This window comes from Culex quinquefasciatus, chromosome 2 (assembly GCF_015732765.1).
Source record: "Culex quinquefasciatus strain JHB chromosome 2, VPISU_Cqui_1.0_pri_paternal, whole genome shotgun sequence".
Taxonomy (NCBI): domain Eukaryota; kingdom Metazoa; phylum Arthropoda; class Insecta; order Diptera; family Culicidae; genus Culex; species Culex quinquefasciatus.
The window spans coordinates 17,829,179-17,845,902 of record NC_051862.1 but is presented as its reverse complement, the minus strand read 5'-3'; the positions used below and the strand labels follow the sequence as shown (position 1 = coordinate 17,845,902).

The window sequence follows — 16,724 nt, the reverse complement described above, 5'->3', positions numbered from 1 at the left end:
TCCCAAATAACTGTATAAAAATATCTTAAATACCAAATATTTGTGACACTTTAAAATTATACAAAAGTACTCAAATCTGATTTAAAAACACAAGCACAAAGTTTCATAGCAATTTGCCCTTAATAATTTGTTTGACTGAGATAGCCAAAAATCATCTTATAAAATACTACTGAAAAAAGAGGTTTTAGAAATTCCACCAAATGTTTCACAGTAAAAATTGTAAACAGTCCGTCTCGATTATCCGAAGGTTGGAACAATAAAAACAATTCGTATTTTTTTATTTTCTTACTTTAAACATCAAATTCAAGTTCAGCGACATAATTTTAGTCACTGTTGAGTGGTTGATTGCCTATTCAATTTAAAAATGCATTTTTTCAATATTTTATTTCAGCCATTTTGGCCGCCATCTTGGATTTCATAATTCTAAATCATTTTAAAATAGCTTAGGCTGGTACAAATTTTATTTAAAGTTTTTGTCTCCCCCCTTCAAAATTGGCCCGAAAAATCAGGGCACAATTTTTTTTTCAGAAAATTTCAAAATTATAAAGAAAATTTAAGTGGAATCAACTGAAATCAATTTTAGATCCATTCACGTGCGTTTAGAATCATTTTTAGCATGTTTGGGTTGATTAGAAAATTATTGAATTTTTGAAATTTTTCGATGTTTATTATTTTTTTTCACTAAAATTTTTGTTTTTGTCAAATTTTACTTTATTTGAAAACTAATGATTGCAAAACAACTGAACTGCCCACCATTGAAAAAACGGCTAATATCCACTTTTGGCAAAAACGAGATATTAGCACCAGCTGGTAGAGGTCGTTCCAACGCATTCTCTGGACCTTGAATTTTACTGAAATAGTGCTTAGACTTGGCTGCCGATAAGAAAAACCAAACGGCTAATATGCCACTCTTATGGGAAATTGCCTTGACGGAGATTTTGTGACAAACACAAAAACGCGTTTTTCTCGGAATACTTGATTTGGCATAATAGCCGAATTTTCAATTATGGGCAGTGAACTAGTGTAAAATGCATTTTTGAACACTTTTCCATGCAAATATTGAAACTGTGGCTTTTTTTTAATATTTATATTTTTTATTTTTTCCGAGGCGTTCGGATAATCGAGTCTGAACTGTAACTGTAAAGCAGATTTTAACTCTTTTTACAATCATATTATTGAAGGGTTAAATCCGTAAGTTTGACAATTTTGGAATAAAAAGACAACAACTTCCTTGGCTGTTGTGAACCCTCAAGTTGATGTTGAAATACATAATAAAATAAAAATAAATTGTTTATTGTGCTTATGAAATTCAATACTTATTGAAATAAGACTTCAAAAATCATAGCGCTGAGTAAATTTTCTATTGAACCGCGAACTTGATCGGAAAAATTGCAGCTTATCAAACATTTGTTTTTTTTAAATCGGGTCAGGTGTAGTGGTAATAGTAGTTGCTTTTCCCCCTCGCCAAAGAAATATATCATGGAATACTCAACAGAAAAAAAACATCCATAGCCTAGCAGCTTGAGTCTATTACACAAATTCAATCATTATTTTCCCGAATTCTTCATTTAGAATAACTAGAATAATATTCTAATAGAGAAAAGTATACGTTGAAGTCATTTAAGAGGAATTTGTCGAATTTTAACTAAACTTAAAATATTTTCCCGGTTTGTCAGTCGAAATCCCGAGTTTTTCCCGGTTTTCTCCCGGTGGAATAAATTCCCGGGTTTTTCCCGGTTTTCCCGGTTTTTTCCCGAGGTGGCCACCCTGCGTTACGCATTCTGTCTTTTCAGCACCCAGATTCTAATAAATATTGGATGCATTTGACACAAACTTTCTTAATATTTTTTATTAATCAAAAGATTTTTATTAATTTGAGTGTATCAAATAAGAGATTACATGTAACATAATACAACAACAAAGTTAATAAAACTGATACAAAAGTAGTCTGATTTAAATATTTATGGCCAGCGTAATGTTATGATGATCTAATTGAGTTTGGAAATATATATTTTTTTTTTTTGTGGCAAATATGTTTATTTGTTTAACTACATTCATTAAGTCATTTCAAATATATTTTTCCAAACATTTCCCTTGATCTTTTTGGTGAGTACGATTTTCGGTTATCGGAAAACTTAAATAATCTAATCTAATCCAACCCATACGCAGCCAGTCCGATGAAAGCATGCTGGAAAGTCTTGTGATAATATTACGCCCCAAGCACTTTTCTTGTCCGTTTTAAAAATTGCAGTACATCCGAGAACGTCCGAAAATGTAATACAAAAATTAAAGCGGCCAGCCCTACTGCGTTGCGTTTACCGCAGAGAGGATTCTGAGAACGGATCACATTTCACAGAATCTACAGGGGAGGAAGGATGCGTGGACATACCGTACCAAACGCTCCGATTTATTGTTAAAATTTGCTGTGGGATAGTGTTTTATGCAGTGTGTATTAGCCCGGGGAAAAAAATATGCTCAAATTAAAAATTATATGAGACTGCCCGAAGCAGTACTCAAAATGGGGCCTCCAGCCCAAACTTCAGCTCACTTGGCTGCAAATTGGCTTGCCTTGAGCAGGAACAAGTTTAAAGTTTAAAAACTCAACCCGTAAAACCTGAGCATTTAGGATAATTTAAGCAATCAGTTATCGGAAAACTTAAATTTTGAATAAAATCCAATCGCTGTTAGTTCTGAATGAAAAAATGGAAAATCAGATTTTCGTTTTGAAAGCATGAAAAAAATATTGAAATTGCAAAAAAAAATCAAGCAAATTTTTATTTATGTTTATTGCAAATGTGTTTAAAGAATTGGTCATTTTTTATCAAATAAGTGGTAAAAAATTGAAAACAATGAGAGCAATAAAATACTGATTGAAATAGGAACTTTCAAAAACTTTTTACCGATTTCCTGGATAATTTTCTAAATTCTTAAAAAAAATACATTGGTCATGTTTTGAGCGTTTTTGAAGTTTTTTTTTTTTTTTGGGAATTTGTTATCAAGTTTCTTCATTTACGAAAATTGTGAATAGCTTGATTTATTTTGCAAATCATTTAGATTTTTTTTTTTATGGCTGATATTTTTCTTTTTCATAAAGAGTTTTTTGTTAGAAATCATTCTTCAGATAAGAAATGGCAATTCATTGAGTTTCTGGAAAAGTCAGGAGTTTGAAAATGAGATTTGAGTGGTCACCCTGGTACTGTACTATGTTCGATTTTCAAAGTAAAAAAATGAAACTTTTGTGAAATTTTGCCGAAGACATCACTCGATCAAATCAAGCTGTTCGAACAATGCTAATTTGTCAAAATCAATATTTTTTAAATTCCGAATAAAAATCGAAAAAAATATATTTTAAAATGTGCAATTGAATGCAACACTAAAACATTCTCAGCAAGCCATTGCATACGACATTGACTCAAATTTTAAGTAAAAACCTTATTTAAAACAGATTCTTTTTTCAAGATCCATTGCAACATGGACGATAATTTGAACAGACCAAGTTTAGAACCTGTCACGTGCACCTGGTGGGTAGAAACAAAGTTTTTTTTCTTTTCCTTGATTTAAATTTTTTAACTCAACTTCCGCTACTCTAAACAGTGCAATCGCCATCATCATCGTGACGGTTCTCATTTTCGCCAACCTTTTCCTCAACATTTGGCTTCTCTTCAAAGTCATGGAGATGTCGGACAGATCAAGATAGGACCGATTTCAACCGTAATAGCAGTTTTATTCGCAGTCAAAATTACCTTAACCAAAGAACCGGAAGCAGCAGCAGCAGCCGCCTAAAACGCCAGCTTTTTCATCAGCAGATACATGTGCTGATCGATTTCGAACCCGTGCAAATTGTTCGCATCGCCCTGCAGTCGCATCAACAGCCCACCAAAGGACACGTACGCCGACAGTCGGTTCGCCGATTCCGTTTGCGCGTCATCGCCCTCGATCCGGTACACCTTGCCGAACATGACGTACTCAAAACTGTCCGCCCGGGAGCCCTCGATTTCGGCCGCGTTGTACTCCATACTGGCTGCAAGAATAAACTCAAGTTAGAACTTCTCCTCAATAAAACTAGGTGTTACTTACCGGGTGTTCCGTCCTCGTGCAGAGTCGTGGCCAGCACCAGCCGGAACTTGTCCCCGAGCTCCATCGGGTAGAGCCACGAGTTGATGTCCAGGATGAGGTCCATTTTGAACGACTCGGACTCGCAGTGCAGCCGGCTGCTTCGGTCGAACTTTTTGCCCTCCGGGTCCATGTCCTTCACGTTGAAGATGTCCTCGAACAGGATTCCGGACATTCTGGACGGTGGTTTTGTTTACAAGCGTGGGCAGGTTGAGGTTAGCCGATTTTTGAGGCGATTTATTTCGTAAAAATACTTTGTTTTACTATGATTTTTTACTTGGGCTGTAGAAAACACTTCAAAATTTGCTTTGCACTTTCTTTACTCTAATTTTTGTAAGATTTTCTGGCAATTTTGTTCAAAAAAGACGCGCTTTGCACAAATTCAACGGTTGTCGCGGTTTTATTTTGGTAAACATTGGTTTGACATTTCTTTTTTGTTTGCTGTTTATGGGATTCACCTTGCCGCTCCGTTAGTCCGACAAGCTGTGAGGGGTGACAGAAAGGTAGATTAAAAGTAATTCTTAAATTCTTAAATTCTTAAATTCTTAAATTCTTAAATTCTTAAATTCTTAAATTCTTAAATTCTTAAATTCTTAAATTCTTAAATTCTTAAATTCTTAAATTCTTAAATTCTTAAATTCTTAAATTCTTAAATTCTTAAATTCTTAAATTCTTAAATTCTTAAATTCTTAAATTCTTAAATTCTTAAATTCTTAAATTCTTAAATTCCTATATTCTTTATTAATTTATACTTTTCTATTTTTTTGTCCTTTTTTTCTATTTATTTAGTATGTTTTTTTTTATTAATTATTTGATTTAATTTCTTCGTAATACTTTATCAATTTCAACCTAGATTTCAACTCTCTTGGTTGCAGTCGAAAGGTCATTAAAAAGCCTTCAATATGTGCCATATTTTGATTTTCTCATAGCTTTTGCAAATTACTATTAATTTTTTTTTAATTTTGCCCTTGAATTTGTGATTTTTAGATTTTTAAATTCTACAGAGAATAATTTCAAAAATTCCTGATTTTTTCATTAAATTTCTTAATTTTTAAAATATTTGACTAATCACAACTTATTTTTTAGGCATATTTGTTAAGTTTTATTTTTTTCTGCCAGAAAATTTAATGATGATTGTTAGGTTTTTCCGCTTGAATTTTTTATTTCGAGCAAAAAAAAACAAAATTCGTCTGAATCTGAATTTGTAATAATCGATAAATTACCTATCGGCTACCCCCTCGTCTATCATTAATTTTGTCGGACTCAAACTTTCGTCCCCTCGCACTCCGACAAACGTCACTTTTTGTTTGCGTGAATTCGAGGAAGCGAAAAATATTTTCGATTGTCGCTGCAACTTTTTCTTTTCCGGAAAACACAAAAGAACCATTCCGACCGTTCCGTAATCGATTCTTGTGAAAAAAGCGAAACAAAAATGACTCCCGATCTGAATCTCGTCGACGGGGAGGGTGCCGGCCAGCAGCAGCAGTTTTCCGCCCACAATCCTATCGAGCAGTACGTTCTACTATCGAAGAGTGCCAAGGGGCTGGCCTGTCTGGAGCTGATCAAACAGGTTCTGGAGGCGCCGGGAGTTCACGTGTTTGGGGAGCTGCTGGCCATGCCGAACATTGCCGAGGTTGGTGGAACTTTGGTGGCGTGTTGGTTGTTGGGGTTGAAGGTTTTATTTTTTTGTTTTGCAGCTTCAGACTGGTCCAAATGCCGGATATTACAACACGCTCAATCTGTTTGCGTACGGAACGTACCGGCAGTACCTGGAGAACCAGGCCCAGCTGATTCCGCTGACGCCGGTGATGCGCAAGAAGCTGCAGCACCTGACCATTGTTTCGTTGGCCATCAAAACCAAGTGCATTCCGTACAAGGAATTGCTGCACGAGATGGACATTAAGAACGTGCGCGACCTGGAGGATCTAATCATCGAGGCCATCTACGCGGACATTATCCACGGCAAGCTGGACCAGAAGAACAAGCAGCTGGAGGTGGACTACGCGATTGGGCGCGATATCCGGAAGGGCAACGTCAGCGAGATTGTCGAAACGCTGCAGGAGTGGTGCGACTCGTGCGAGACGATTCTGGCCTGTCTGGAGAACCAGATTCACCGGGCCAACACTGAGAAGCAGAAACGGCTGAAGCACAAGGATTGCATCGAGACTGAGGTGAGAGAGTTGGTTTGCAGATTTCTCCGGAGCTAGTCTAAAGATCCTTTCCTCAAACAGATCGCCAACCTGAAGAAGCTGATCAAGGTGCAGGCCGGCAACGACTCGGACGAGGCGATGGCCACCGACTCGGGCCGCGAGATGTCCGCCGGCGGCAATCCGGAGATCCGCAAGAAGCCGACCAAGTCCAAAAGCTTGAAAGCGAGCGGTAAGTCGTGGTTCAAAAATTTCTCCTGAGCAAAATGATCTCCCGCAGTGGTGAATTCCTTCCTGACCTAAGAAAAAGCACTCGGAGTCGGAACGAAGCAAAATGCAAAACCTTTCAATACATTCTTCTAACGCAAAAAAAAAAACAGTTGTGTTCTTTCCAAACGAGCAAAACCACTGCAAAACGCGGGCTTTCATTTATCTTTGGTTTGGTTTCTGTCCCTGAGGTTTAGTTTCTGTTTGGCTTTTAATTCGGTGATTTCCTATTTTTTTGGGCTGGTGCGTGGTGATTAACAAATCAAACAAATGTCTTAACCGACCGCTTCCTCCCCTCGTTTTGACCCTACAAACAGGTTCGGCCGGAATGGTCTCCAGAAAGATGCCCTAAAAGAGAAAGAGCGAACCAAGTTCGCTGGCGATTCCCGTTTATTTTTATTCTTTGGTTAAATCGTTAGCCACTTACTTTGCACTGTGAATAAACTTTTTTATGTGATTTGTGTCTGATCTCGTTATTATGTTTTTATTTTCCTCTTCTAATTTGCATTCTTTGCTCTTTTTTGTTCTTTTATTTCCATACGTGCCGAACTAGATAAATGAGTTTGAAAGAAATGTGGCCCTTTTTAGCTTTCTGAGCGGAACATGACTTTGCAAATGAATATGATAGATTTTACTGAAAATATATTTGATAATTGTAGGTTATAAATCATCTTTTTTTTTTGTTATTACGGTTTTCCATAAATAGGAAAAAAAGCATTTCAAAACACGTAAGTATTTAAAGAAATGATTTTTGTGTAGTAAATATTATCAGAAAACGAACGTCAGAAAATCATGTTCCAGAAATTATAAAAAAATTAGTACGCTACTACAAAACTACTGATACTAACTTATTCACTGTTATTTTTTGAACGATGCATTCTCATTTTAAGCATACAAATGGGGCCTCGTGGCGCGGTGGTTAGCAGCTTCGGCTGCCGATCCCTAAGTTGCTACGGGGCGCGGGTTCGACCACACATAACCTTCGGACGCCTAGAAATGAGCAGAAACTTGCAACAGAGACTGCAAAAGACCCGGGGGTCGTTAAAGTGAATTGCTTTGATTTTTTTTTACAAAACAAATATTAATTAAAGTTTGGAAGATTGCCAATATCATTTATTTATTTTTTTAACTAAAAACAATCACAAATCAAATCCCTAAAAAAAACTAGTAACGATTGCTGAATAATCAGCAAATGATCTGTCAAACTGACAGAAGTAAATTAGGGGAAATCTACCCATTTTAATCCTAATAAGCGGTCGTGTTTGAATGATGCTGGATAATCTAGAGTCTCCCTTGAATTTTACTAAAACCAAGTACACCAACGAGTAGAGCAAGTTTTTGTGAACATTTCTGTTTATTTTCACTTTCACTAAAAGTTATTCTATTTCTTTACCAAGCATTTAAAAAAATTCCCAAGGGTATTCTAATCGAGGCGAATGCATTGGGCCACGGCCATTTTTCTAATATCGGCTTAGTTCTTTTTCTTCCAACACTCTGTCGAGTGTTGCCATTTGCGCTGACAGTTCAAACGAACACTCACGAAAAGTGGCATTTATAGGGAAAGTTTCCTGGCATCGCTGGCTGTGCTGCTGGTGGTGTTGACGGCCAGCCTTTGTTCTTTTTTGCCTTCGTCTCTCGCTCGGTTTTCTTCAGCCTTCGGTTGGAATGCAAAGTGAAAATTGAAACGTCAAACGACTTGACGCGTTTGTTTTTGATGGCGCTTGCTAATTTATTACATTTTTCGGGATTATTCTTCAAGTGAGTGCCTTACTAATGATCAAAAGAACATGTTGCCGGTAGTTGGAAGCAATTTCATATCTTAAGCGCCGTGAAAAGTAAGCGAAAGTGAAAAGGTAATTTTGGCGATATTCATTAAGCGTTTGAGGGATTCTCGTGTGTGTCACTGTGTGTGCCAACAAAATGATGAGAAGTGGTCTCGCAAAATACAAATTATGATCAAAAGTGCATTAAATGTGATCTTTTTGGCCAGTAAGTGGCATACATTTGCGTGCTTACTCGAGGCGGTGCTGTTGCTGGTAAGTTTATAGCCCAAATAGTATTTTTGGAGCTTTAATCGAGCATCAAACTCTCCATATGACGAAGATAGGTGTTTGATTGGAAAGGGTAGATTTCCCCTATTGAATTTTTAGTAAAGCAAACTTTTCTAATTTTAATTGTTTTGACAATCATTTTACTGAAATTTAAGTAAATCATCGAAAATCACACCAAATTTTATTCGCTGAAATTCAGTAAAGTTTTAACAAGTCATCAACAAAAATTTCAGTATATGATTCAGTAATTTAGATTCTACTGAATTCTCAGTTCAGGGAGCGTTCTTTTATCACGTAACGCAGTTGGATCCATTTTTTGCGTTACGTAATAAAAGAACGTTCCCCAACTGACATTTGTCATTTTGACAGATAGTTTACCGAAATTTCAGTAAAATGTTTGTCAAAACAACTGAAATTTCAGCAAAAGCAACGTCAAATTGTTTTGCTGAAAATTCAGTTATTTACTTGTGTCATTTTGACAGATAATTTGCACATTCAGCAATCGTTGATGGTTTTTCAATTATCATTATTTGGTTCTGCTTGCCATTTAAAAATGTTTTCAGTATTGTTATTTAGCTATACATTTGTTATTTACAATTTCTTACCTTTGTTTCTAAAAAACCAAAATACAAAATTATAAAACAACACATTTGAAAGAGGCTTTTCTCTCTGCAGCATCCAAACATTATGTCATAGGGGGGGTAGCGTCGCTATTTTTAGACCACGTTTTCCACTTTTTCTCATCGAAACCGACTACTTTATCGACTTCATTTTACTCGGCGAGATAGGACGCCGTCTATTTTTAGACGATGACTCAGCACTTTTCCACTCTTGCACTTAAAAAAAACCAGGTGGCAGCACGATGTAACGCCACGTCCCTATTAGTGACATTTCAGTTTGACAGATACGCAGTTACTGATTTTTTGTCTGAGATTTCAAAAAAGTGTCCACGTGGTTTATGAATGATCTTTTTCCTATGAACAAAGAAGCCATACAATTCTGGCTGCTGTCTATACAAAAATAGTACGTAAATATTCGAAAATCCGTATACATATTTTGAAGAAATTTTCTGATCAGTTTGGTGTCTTTGGCAAAGTTGTAGGTATTCATGAGGACTATTCAGAAAAAAACGGCACATGGAAAATTGCCGATTTTTAAATGATTTTTTTTACAAAAAATCTATCCCTAAACTCATATTTTCTAATTTTTGATTTTTTGAAAAACATATAAATTTTACTGGATTTTTTTTATTTGATTCCAGTTTCGAATGTAAATGAATTCAAATTTGCAATCGAAAAGTATTTCACAGATTTTTTGATAAAGTGCGCCATTTTATACAATGTACGGAATTATTTACAATCGATTCAACAAGGTTTTTCAATAAAAATTTAAATTTTAGTCAATTTTTTTTTATCTCTTTATTTATTGGGGAAAGGAGAATGGGCAAATTTGGTCCAAGGATGTACACGAACGGGACCATTTTTTTTCGAAAGATCTCGCCGAGACATGAAAAAAAGTGTTCTGGACCAACTCTCTAAACCCCGGGGTTCAAAAGTTACAAGTTGTTGAAGTTTGAGCATTTTGGGTTAAAATGTGCAAAAAATCATATTTTTGCTATTTCTAAAATCATTCATAAAATCTCTGTTTCATTATGGATTTCGATTTTCTTGACTTCATTCGACGCGTATCAGCAAAAACTATGAGTTCTGATATGTCTTAGCATGATTGAAACATGATTTCTCTTGTTTTTATCCGTTTGAACCGTTTGTGCAAGAGGCATCCCATAGAAACAAGTCGAAACTTCAAGGTTTTGAAACCGGATCCGACCCAGACTGCTTCAGTGAGTATGGAAGGCTTCAGTGCAATGTTGTAACAACTTATTGGGATGGTCTGAGTCATCCGAGAACTCCTTGGAGTTAAGACCGGTGCGTCTACCGCCGTAACAAGCAAGATGTCGGCGGTTTTTGACCACGGATCATACCCGCATGGCTTCAGTGAGTAGCAAATTCTCCTTTTAGAAGAAGTCGTGACAAAAACATGAAATAAAATTTGCAATTGCCTAAGTATTTAAATAAGAAAAAAAAAATCACCTCGAATTGCCTATAACTTGGAAATGGTGCACCAGATAAAAAAAAAAGTTAAGTAATTGTTGATTGCAAATTTCATTTTGCATCTTTAAATTATTGTGGAAATTTTGTTTGACAATATTATCCAAAAATCACAATTTTTATCGATAGATTCTGCACCAAATTGAATTCTAGCGCATCCCTATTTTTGTTCCCTACAATTTATCGTAACAAAACAAATATAAAAAAACACGTAATTTGCCAATTCAACTTTTGGTGATAAAAAGTGAAATAAAACATAACTTTTCTCCTGAAAAGTCCTTGTCATATCCTTAAACTTTGCCGAACACACAAAATCGATCAGAAAATCCCTTCTCATTCGCTCATACTTCTCATGCCCATATTGTATGACCAGTCCGCAAAATTGTTTGGAGTCTTGCTAATATTTTTTCATTTTTTAGGAAACCAATTTCAAATATTACCATCTAAAAACAGTTAAAAATTATTTTTTCTGTTGTTTTAAAATATGGAGGATCATGATTGGATCCATTTCAAGAATGATTAATTTTTGTGAAATTATAATGCATACCTAGTATTGTATTAAGATTGCTATACAAAATCGAAAGACAACTTAAAATTTATAAGGATGATTATTTTCTCCAAATAAAAATTATTTTTCTTCAGCTTCCTTTTTACTTAATAGTTTTTATTTAAACTTGTCGATTTGTTATACATCTTCGAAAAAGAAAGAATATCCGTCTCATAAATTACTACAAGCTAAGTTAAAAAAGTAGAATATGGTTTAGAACTTGCACTTTTACGAATTCCACATTATTTTTATTTGTTCGAGTAAATTTGCACTACGCATGTGGAGTTCTGGAATTTCTGAGCATTTTGTGATGCATTTTTGTTTTGTTGTAGGTTCGAGTGTTGAGATTCGGCGTTATTGAATCATTTTACTGTAGTTTTCAGTTTGGTCCAATTCGGCACCTGTTGAACAAGCATATTTTATTAAAATATTTGATAACAAGATTCAAGAAAAGACTTACATTACGGTGAATTTTGTCCTTTGCAGTCGGCTACCGCCCCTAATCGTCGTTGATCTTCTTGATGCCATCCTTGATGCCGTGCTTGATCTGGTCGCCGGTCTTCTTGATAAAGTCTCCCACTTCCGGTGCCGACTCGTTCACGTTAAACACGCCGTAGTAGATGGCCACCGCGACGGCGATGGCGAAAATGAGGCAGCTGAAATGACGCGAGAGAGTTGTTACTTTCCCTGTTGCAACTAAATCTCGTTAGAACAAGTTTCTATACGTTCGTTGTCTGTTATTCACACTATCAGTTCTGCGAAAGTGACTAATCGAAGCGAATGAAAACGCGCGTTGAAAACGCAATTGGAAAGTCGGACAATTACCACACAATGACGGTTCCGCAGTTGAGGCACATCTTGTTAGCTGGATGAGGATCGCGATTTCACTAGAAGCGATTTCTCGTAGATGAATCACGTCAAAAGTTTCGATACTTTTGATCTGGTTATTCAACAGAACAACAAAGGTCTGCGCGATTGCAGGTGAAGAGAACCCTCCAAAGTTCGCGCACCAAACACAATGCAATGATCGGTAATTTAATAAAAATGTTGCAGTTCGACACACTCGCGGTTGGAATGTGGACAGTGTGGAACAGCGACGTAACAAAGCGCCTACGACGAGCGGACTGATCTGGTCGAACTGTTGGGGAAGACTGTTTTGTTTGTGCTGCTGGGGAAGGCTTCGTGGTGTTGCGTTTACAGTGTGGGAAGTGGAACTCGAGAACTAATACATGTTTGAGCGCGATCGATTCATGTAACAGTGAAATTTTAGGCTTTTTCAAATTATTTTTCTTAGTAAAATCTTTTCTTAGTAAAATCATACATAAAATTCTTTTTGTATTTTTTTGTTATCTTGCCTCAAACATCAAATTCGAGTTTTGCAATTCCATTTTAGCCATTTTGAATAGTTGATTTCATATTAAATTACAAAACGCACTTTTTCCATATTTCATCACCGCCATTTTGGCCGCCATCTTAGGTTTTAAAATTCCAAATAACTTAAGCGTAGTTAGGGTGTATTTGGCTTAACAACCAAGAAAAGATGCGAATCGACAAACATTTTTTTTTCGTGATTCGATTAGGCTGGTACACATATTTTTGAAAGTTTTTGTCAAAAAAAAAAAATCATGGGGCAAAAAGCTATGTTTAAAAAAAAAAAAAGCATATTTTAGAGCAAAAAAAATCGATATACATTAAAAATCAGAAGTTCCCCTCAAAAAGGGTTCAATCTACCCTTTATCTGCCATCACAAGGAAAACAAACCCTTTTTGAGGTTTACTTCCTCACTTTTTTAAGTTTACCCGTCATTACCCTTTTGAGCAGTTCTCTCAGATTTCGGTCATTCGATTTTTTTTGTATTTTTCAATCCGACTGAAACTTTTTGGTGCCTTCGGTATGCCTAAAGAAGCTATTTTTGCATCATTAGTTTGTCCATATAATTTTCCATACAAATTTGGCAGCTGATGTTCATACAAATATGATGTATGAAAATTAAAATATCTGTATCTTTTGAAGGATTTTTTGATTGATTTGGTGTCTTCGGCAAAGTTGTAGGTATGGATAAGGACAACACTGAAAAAAATTGATACACGGTAAAAAAAAATGTTTTTTTTAAATTTCACTTTTTGTTGCTAAAACTTGATAAGGCAAAAAACACTATTTTTATTATTTTTTTCTATGTTTTAGGGGACATCAAATGCCAACTTTTCAGAAATTTCCAGGTTGTGCAAAAAAGTCATCAATACTGATTTTTTTTTCAAAGAATCGAAATATTTATTGGTCGCAAAAAATTTTCAACTTCATTTTTCGATGTAAAATCAAATTTGCAATCAAAAAGTACTTAAGTGAAATTTTGATAAAGTGCACCGTTTTCAAGTTAAAGCCATTTTTAGGAAACTTTTTTGAAAATAGTCACAGTTTTTCATTTTTTTAAATAAGTGCACATGTTTGCCCACCTTTGAAAAAAAAATTTTTGAAAAGCTGAGAAATTCTCTATATTTATCTTTTTTGAACTTTGTTGATACGACCCTTAGTTGCTGAGATATTGCCATTCAAGTGTTTAAAAACTGGAAAATTGATGTTTTCTAAGTCTCACCCTAACAACCCACCGTTATCTAATGTCGATATCTCAGCAACTAATTGTCCGATTTACAATGTCAAAATATGAACCATTCGTGAAATTTTCCGATCCCTTCTAAAAAATATTTTCAAAATTTTTAAACCAAGACTAACATTTTAAAAGGGCGTAATATTGAATGTTTAACCCTTTTGAGGGTACTTCTGGTTTTGAGTGTATAGTACCGCATAATGTATTTTACGCTATTTTTTTTCTTTTGGTCAAATTTTACATTTTTTGAAAACTTATAATTGCAAATCAACTGAACTAGTGAAAAATGCATTTTAAAACATTTTTAGATTTTTTTTATTTTTTTTTTTGAGAAAGTTTATTTTTTTTTAGATGATTTTGATATTTTTTTTGTTATTGAAACCGTCGAATTGCAATAACATCCCGTTTTTGGCAACACGTCTTTTAAACACATTTCCGCTTGTCAAAAATGGCTGACGAAAAAGACTAACTTTATTTTTCTTCTTATTTGTGAAAACGAATCTAAAACTTTACATAACAATGATCAATTTAAAAAAATTACGTTGATTTTTAGCAAGCGGAATTGTTTGAAAAATGGGATAGAACTGTATGACATGTTTTGTTTTTTTTGTGACTCAAAACCAAATTTTAAAACCAAAAGTGTAAAAATAATTGGGGGGCATTTTAGAGTTGAAATTGCAACCTGAAGAAAGAGTATTCCCTTTAAGTTAGCTGGAAATCTATGAAGATTGAGTCCGAAAGTGTACTCATTTGACATGGCATGAGCCTTATTTTATTTATTCATGATTTGACATGGTTTGTTTTCGTATTTTTTTTTTTGTAATTTCTGTCTGGCTGGGAAGTAGATAAAAACCAAATTTAAAATTTCAGGCATAATGTTTCATGAATTTTATACAGAAAGTATCACAAAAAACTTAATACATTATCACTTTTGTCTAGAGACATATCCGAGAAAACGTGTTATTTTGATAGAATCTGTTTTTGAGAAGTGTTCTAATACTTGAAAAAAAAATCAAATATTTATTTTGTATCACAAAACTTTATTTGGATTAATTTTGGTGATGCGGATCTTTTTCCGTTTTCACCCTTATATTTTTCAAAATAAAGTCAACTTCAACTCTAATTAAAGAGCGTTGTATTTTTTTTGTAAAATTTAGAATATAATTTTGCAATTCTTTACGAAATAAGCATTTTTTTTTTCTAAATTTTAGTTTTTGTATTTTTTTTTTCATCTGGCTGAAACTTTTTGGATGTCTTCCGTATGCTAAAAAAGCCATTTTGCGTCATCAGTTTTTCCATATAATTTTCCTTGCAAATTTGGCAGCTGACCAAAAATATTGAACGAAAATCAGCATCTGTTGAAGGATTTTTTTTATCGAATTTGCTGATTCACATTTTGTCTGTCGAAATTATTTCCAAAAAACACTATTTTTATTTTTTCTGGTGTTTGATATGTTTAAAGGGGCATAAAATGCCATCTCTAGCAAAACAATCAAAAAGGGCCGTTGTAGGTTAGTCAAAACAAGAGTGTATTCTTTCATGTCAGATGTAAACATCCTCTAGCGTGAGCAGGACACACTCTTTGTTTACAAAACCCACAACGGCCCTTTTTGCATTGTTTTATTAGATCTTTTAAAAACACCTTTAAAAAGGTATTTTTTACGTAAAGTCAAATTTGCAATCAATATTTTTTTTAAATTACAAAATTATTATTCCTCGTTTATTCATCATCGAAGTCTCGAGAACTGACGGTCCGATTTTCAATATTAACATTTTTTTTTATTTTTATCTCTTTTCAATAAAAGTTAGTTCAACGTTTGAAATGTCAACAATAAGTAGCCTTAGCCCTTCACAATTTTATTCCTAATTACAAAAATAACCTGACTGTTTTTTTCGATTTTTTGAAGAATCGCATTTTTTTTCAAAAAAAAAAACTGACTTGATCATAGTTTTTTTGCGCTTTCTGGAATTTCCTAAAAGATGGAAAATGGATGGAAAACAATAAAAATAAATCTCTTTTTGTTTTTTTTGTGCTATAGTTTTTTCAAAATTTCTATTTCTGATTATAAAAATACCTGACTATTTTTTTTAGATTAAAAGAAAAGTCGGATAGCCCAAAATCTCAGAAAATTACTTATAAGCATTGCAAAGAATTCCCTTCCTTTCCTCTAACTATCCCCCATCTATTAGCAATTTCGAAAGTTATTTTGTAACTTTTTTCCTTCCCCTGCTCAATTTGTTCTCCCGTGTACCAGTAAACTAACACCGTTTAAATTAGTCAGCTGTTGAAAGGTACTCCATATCTCAGCTTAGGTTAGTTGCCAAAACAATCCAATAAATGAAATCAAATGAAAAATGCATTGCAAAGAATAAAAATAATTAATAATATGTTTCAATTGTCAATCTGCGATGTCATTTATATTCCCTTTTTCACAAAATAAACATTCTATGACATTTTTTCATCGCAAATTGGAAATTTTGATGCACCGGGTTCGGTGGCGCAGTGGTTAGCGTGGAAGCCTCTTACCCCAGTATGGCCTGGGTTCAATCCCAGACGGACCCGGTGGCATTTTTCGAGACGAGATTTGCCTGATCACGCCTTCTATCGGATGGGGAAGTAAAACGTCGGTCCATTTGCGTAAAAGAGGTTTTGAGTGACTCACCACACATAACCTTCGAACGCCAAGAAATGAGCAGAAACTTGCAACAGAGACCACAAAAGACCCGGGGGTAGTTAAAGTGGATTGCTTTGCTTTTTTTTAATTGCTCCTAGCAGAGCAGAGCCGAAACGATAAAGGCAAAATTATCAGATCGATTTTCTTGTAATAGTTATATTTTTATATTATTTATCTGCCTAGCTTAGCTTAGCTAAAAGTTCAAATCTCA

The 16,724-nt window shown here is 34.7% G+C and overlaps 2 protein-coding genes across 3 annotated transcripts; one reads left to right on the top strand and one right to left on the bottom strand.

The window, feature by feature from the left end:
* Positions 1–3,703: 3,703 nt before the first annotated feature.
* Positions 3,704–4,343, bottom strand: LOC6052476 (DNA-directed RNA polymerases I, II, and III subunit RPABC3). The gene is made up of 2 exons (XM_001868706.2): positions 4,078–4,343; positions 3,704–4,021 (listed from the first exon to the last, which is right to left on the bottom strand). The coding sequence occupies exons 1-2, from the start codon at positions 4,286–4,288 to the stop codon at positions 3,780–3,782; spliced, it is 453 nt and encodes a 150-aa protein (XP_001868741.1). The 5' UTR covers positions 4,289–4,343; the 3' UTR covers positions 3,704–3,779.
* A 1,068-nt stretch (positions 4,344–5,411) lies between these two features.
* LOC6037639 (COP9 signalosome complex subunit 7) lies at positions 5,412–7,160 on the top strand. 2 transcript variants are annotated; one of them, XM_038257397.1, is made up of 4 exons: positions 5,412–5,746; positions 5,811–6,284; positions 6,345–6,492; positions 7,081–7,160. In XM_038257397.1, exons 1-4 carry the CDS (start codon positions 5,546–5,548, stop codon positions 7,086–7,088), a joined length of 831 nt encoding a protein of 276 aa, XP_038113325.1. In that variant the 5' UTR covers positions 5,412–5,545; the 3' UTR covers positions 7,089–7,160. The 2 variants fall into 2 exon arrangements, with proteins under 2 accessions (XP_038113325.1, XP_038113324.1); XM_038257396.1 differs by lacking the exon at positions 7,081–7,160 and adding an exon at positions 6,845–6,995.
* Positions 7,161–16,724: the final 9,564 nt, after the last annotated feature.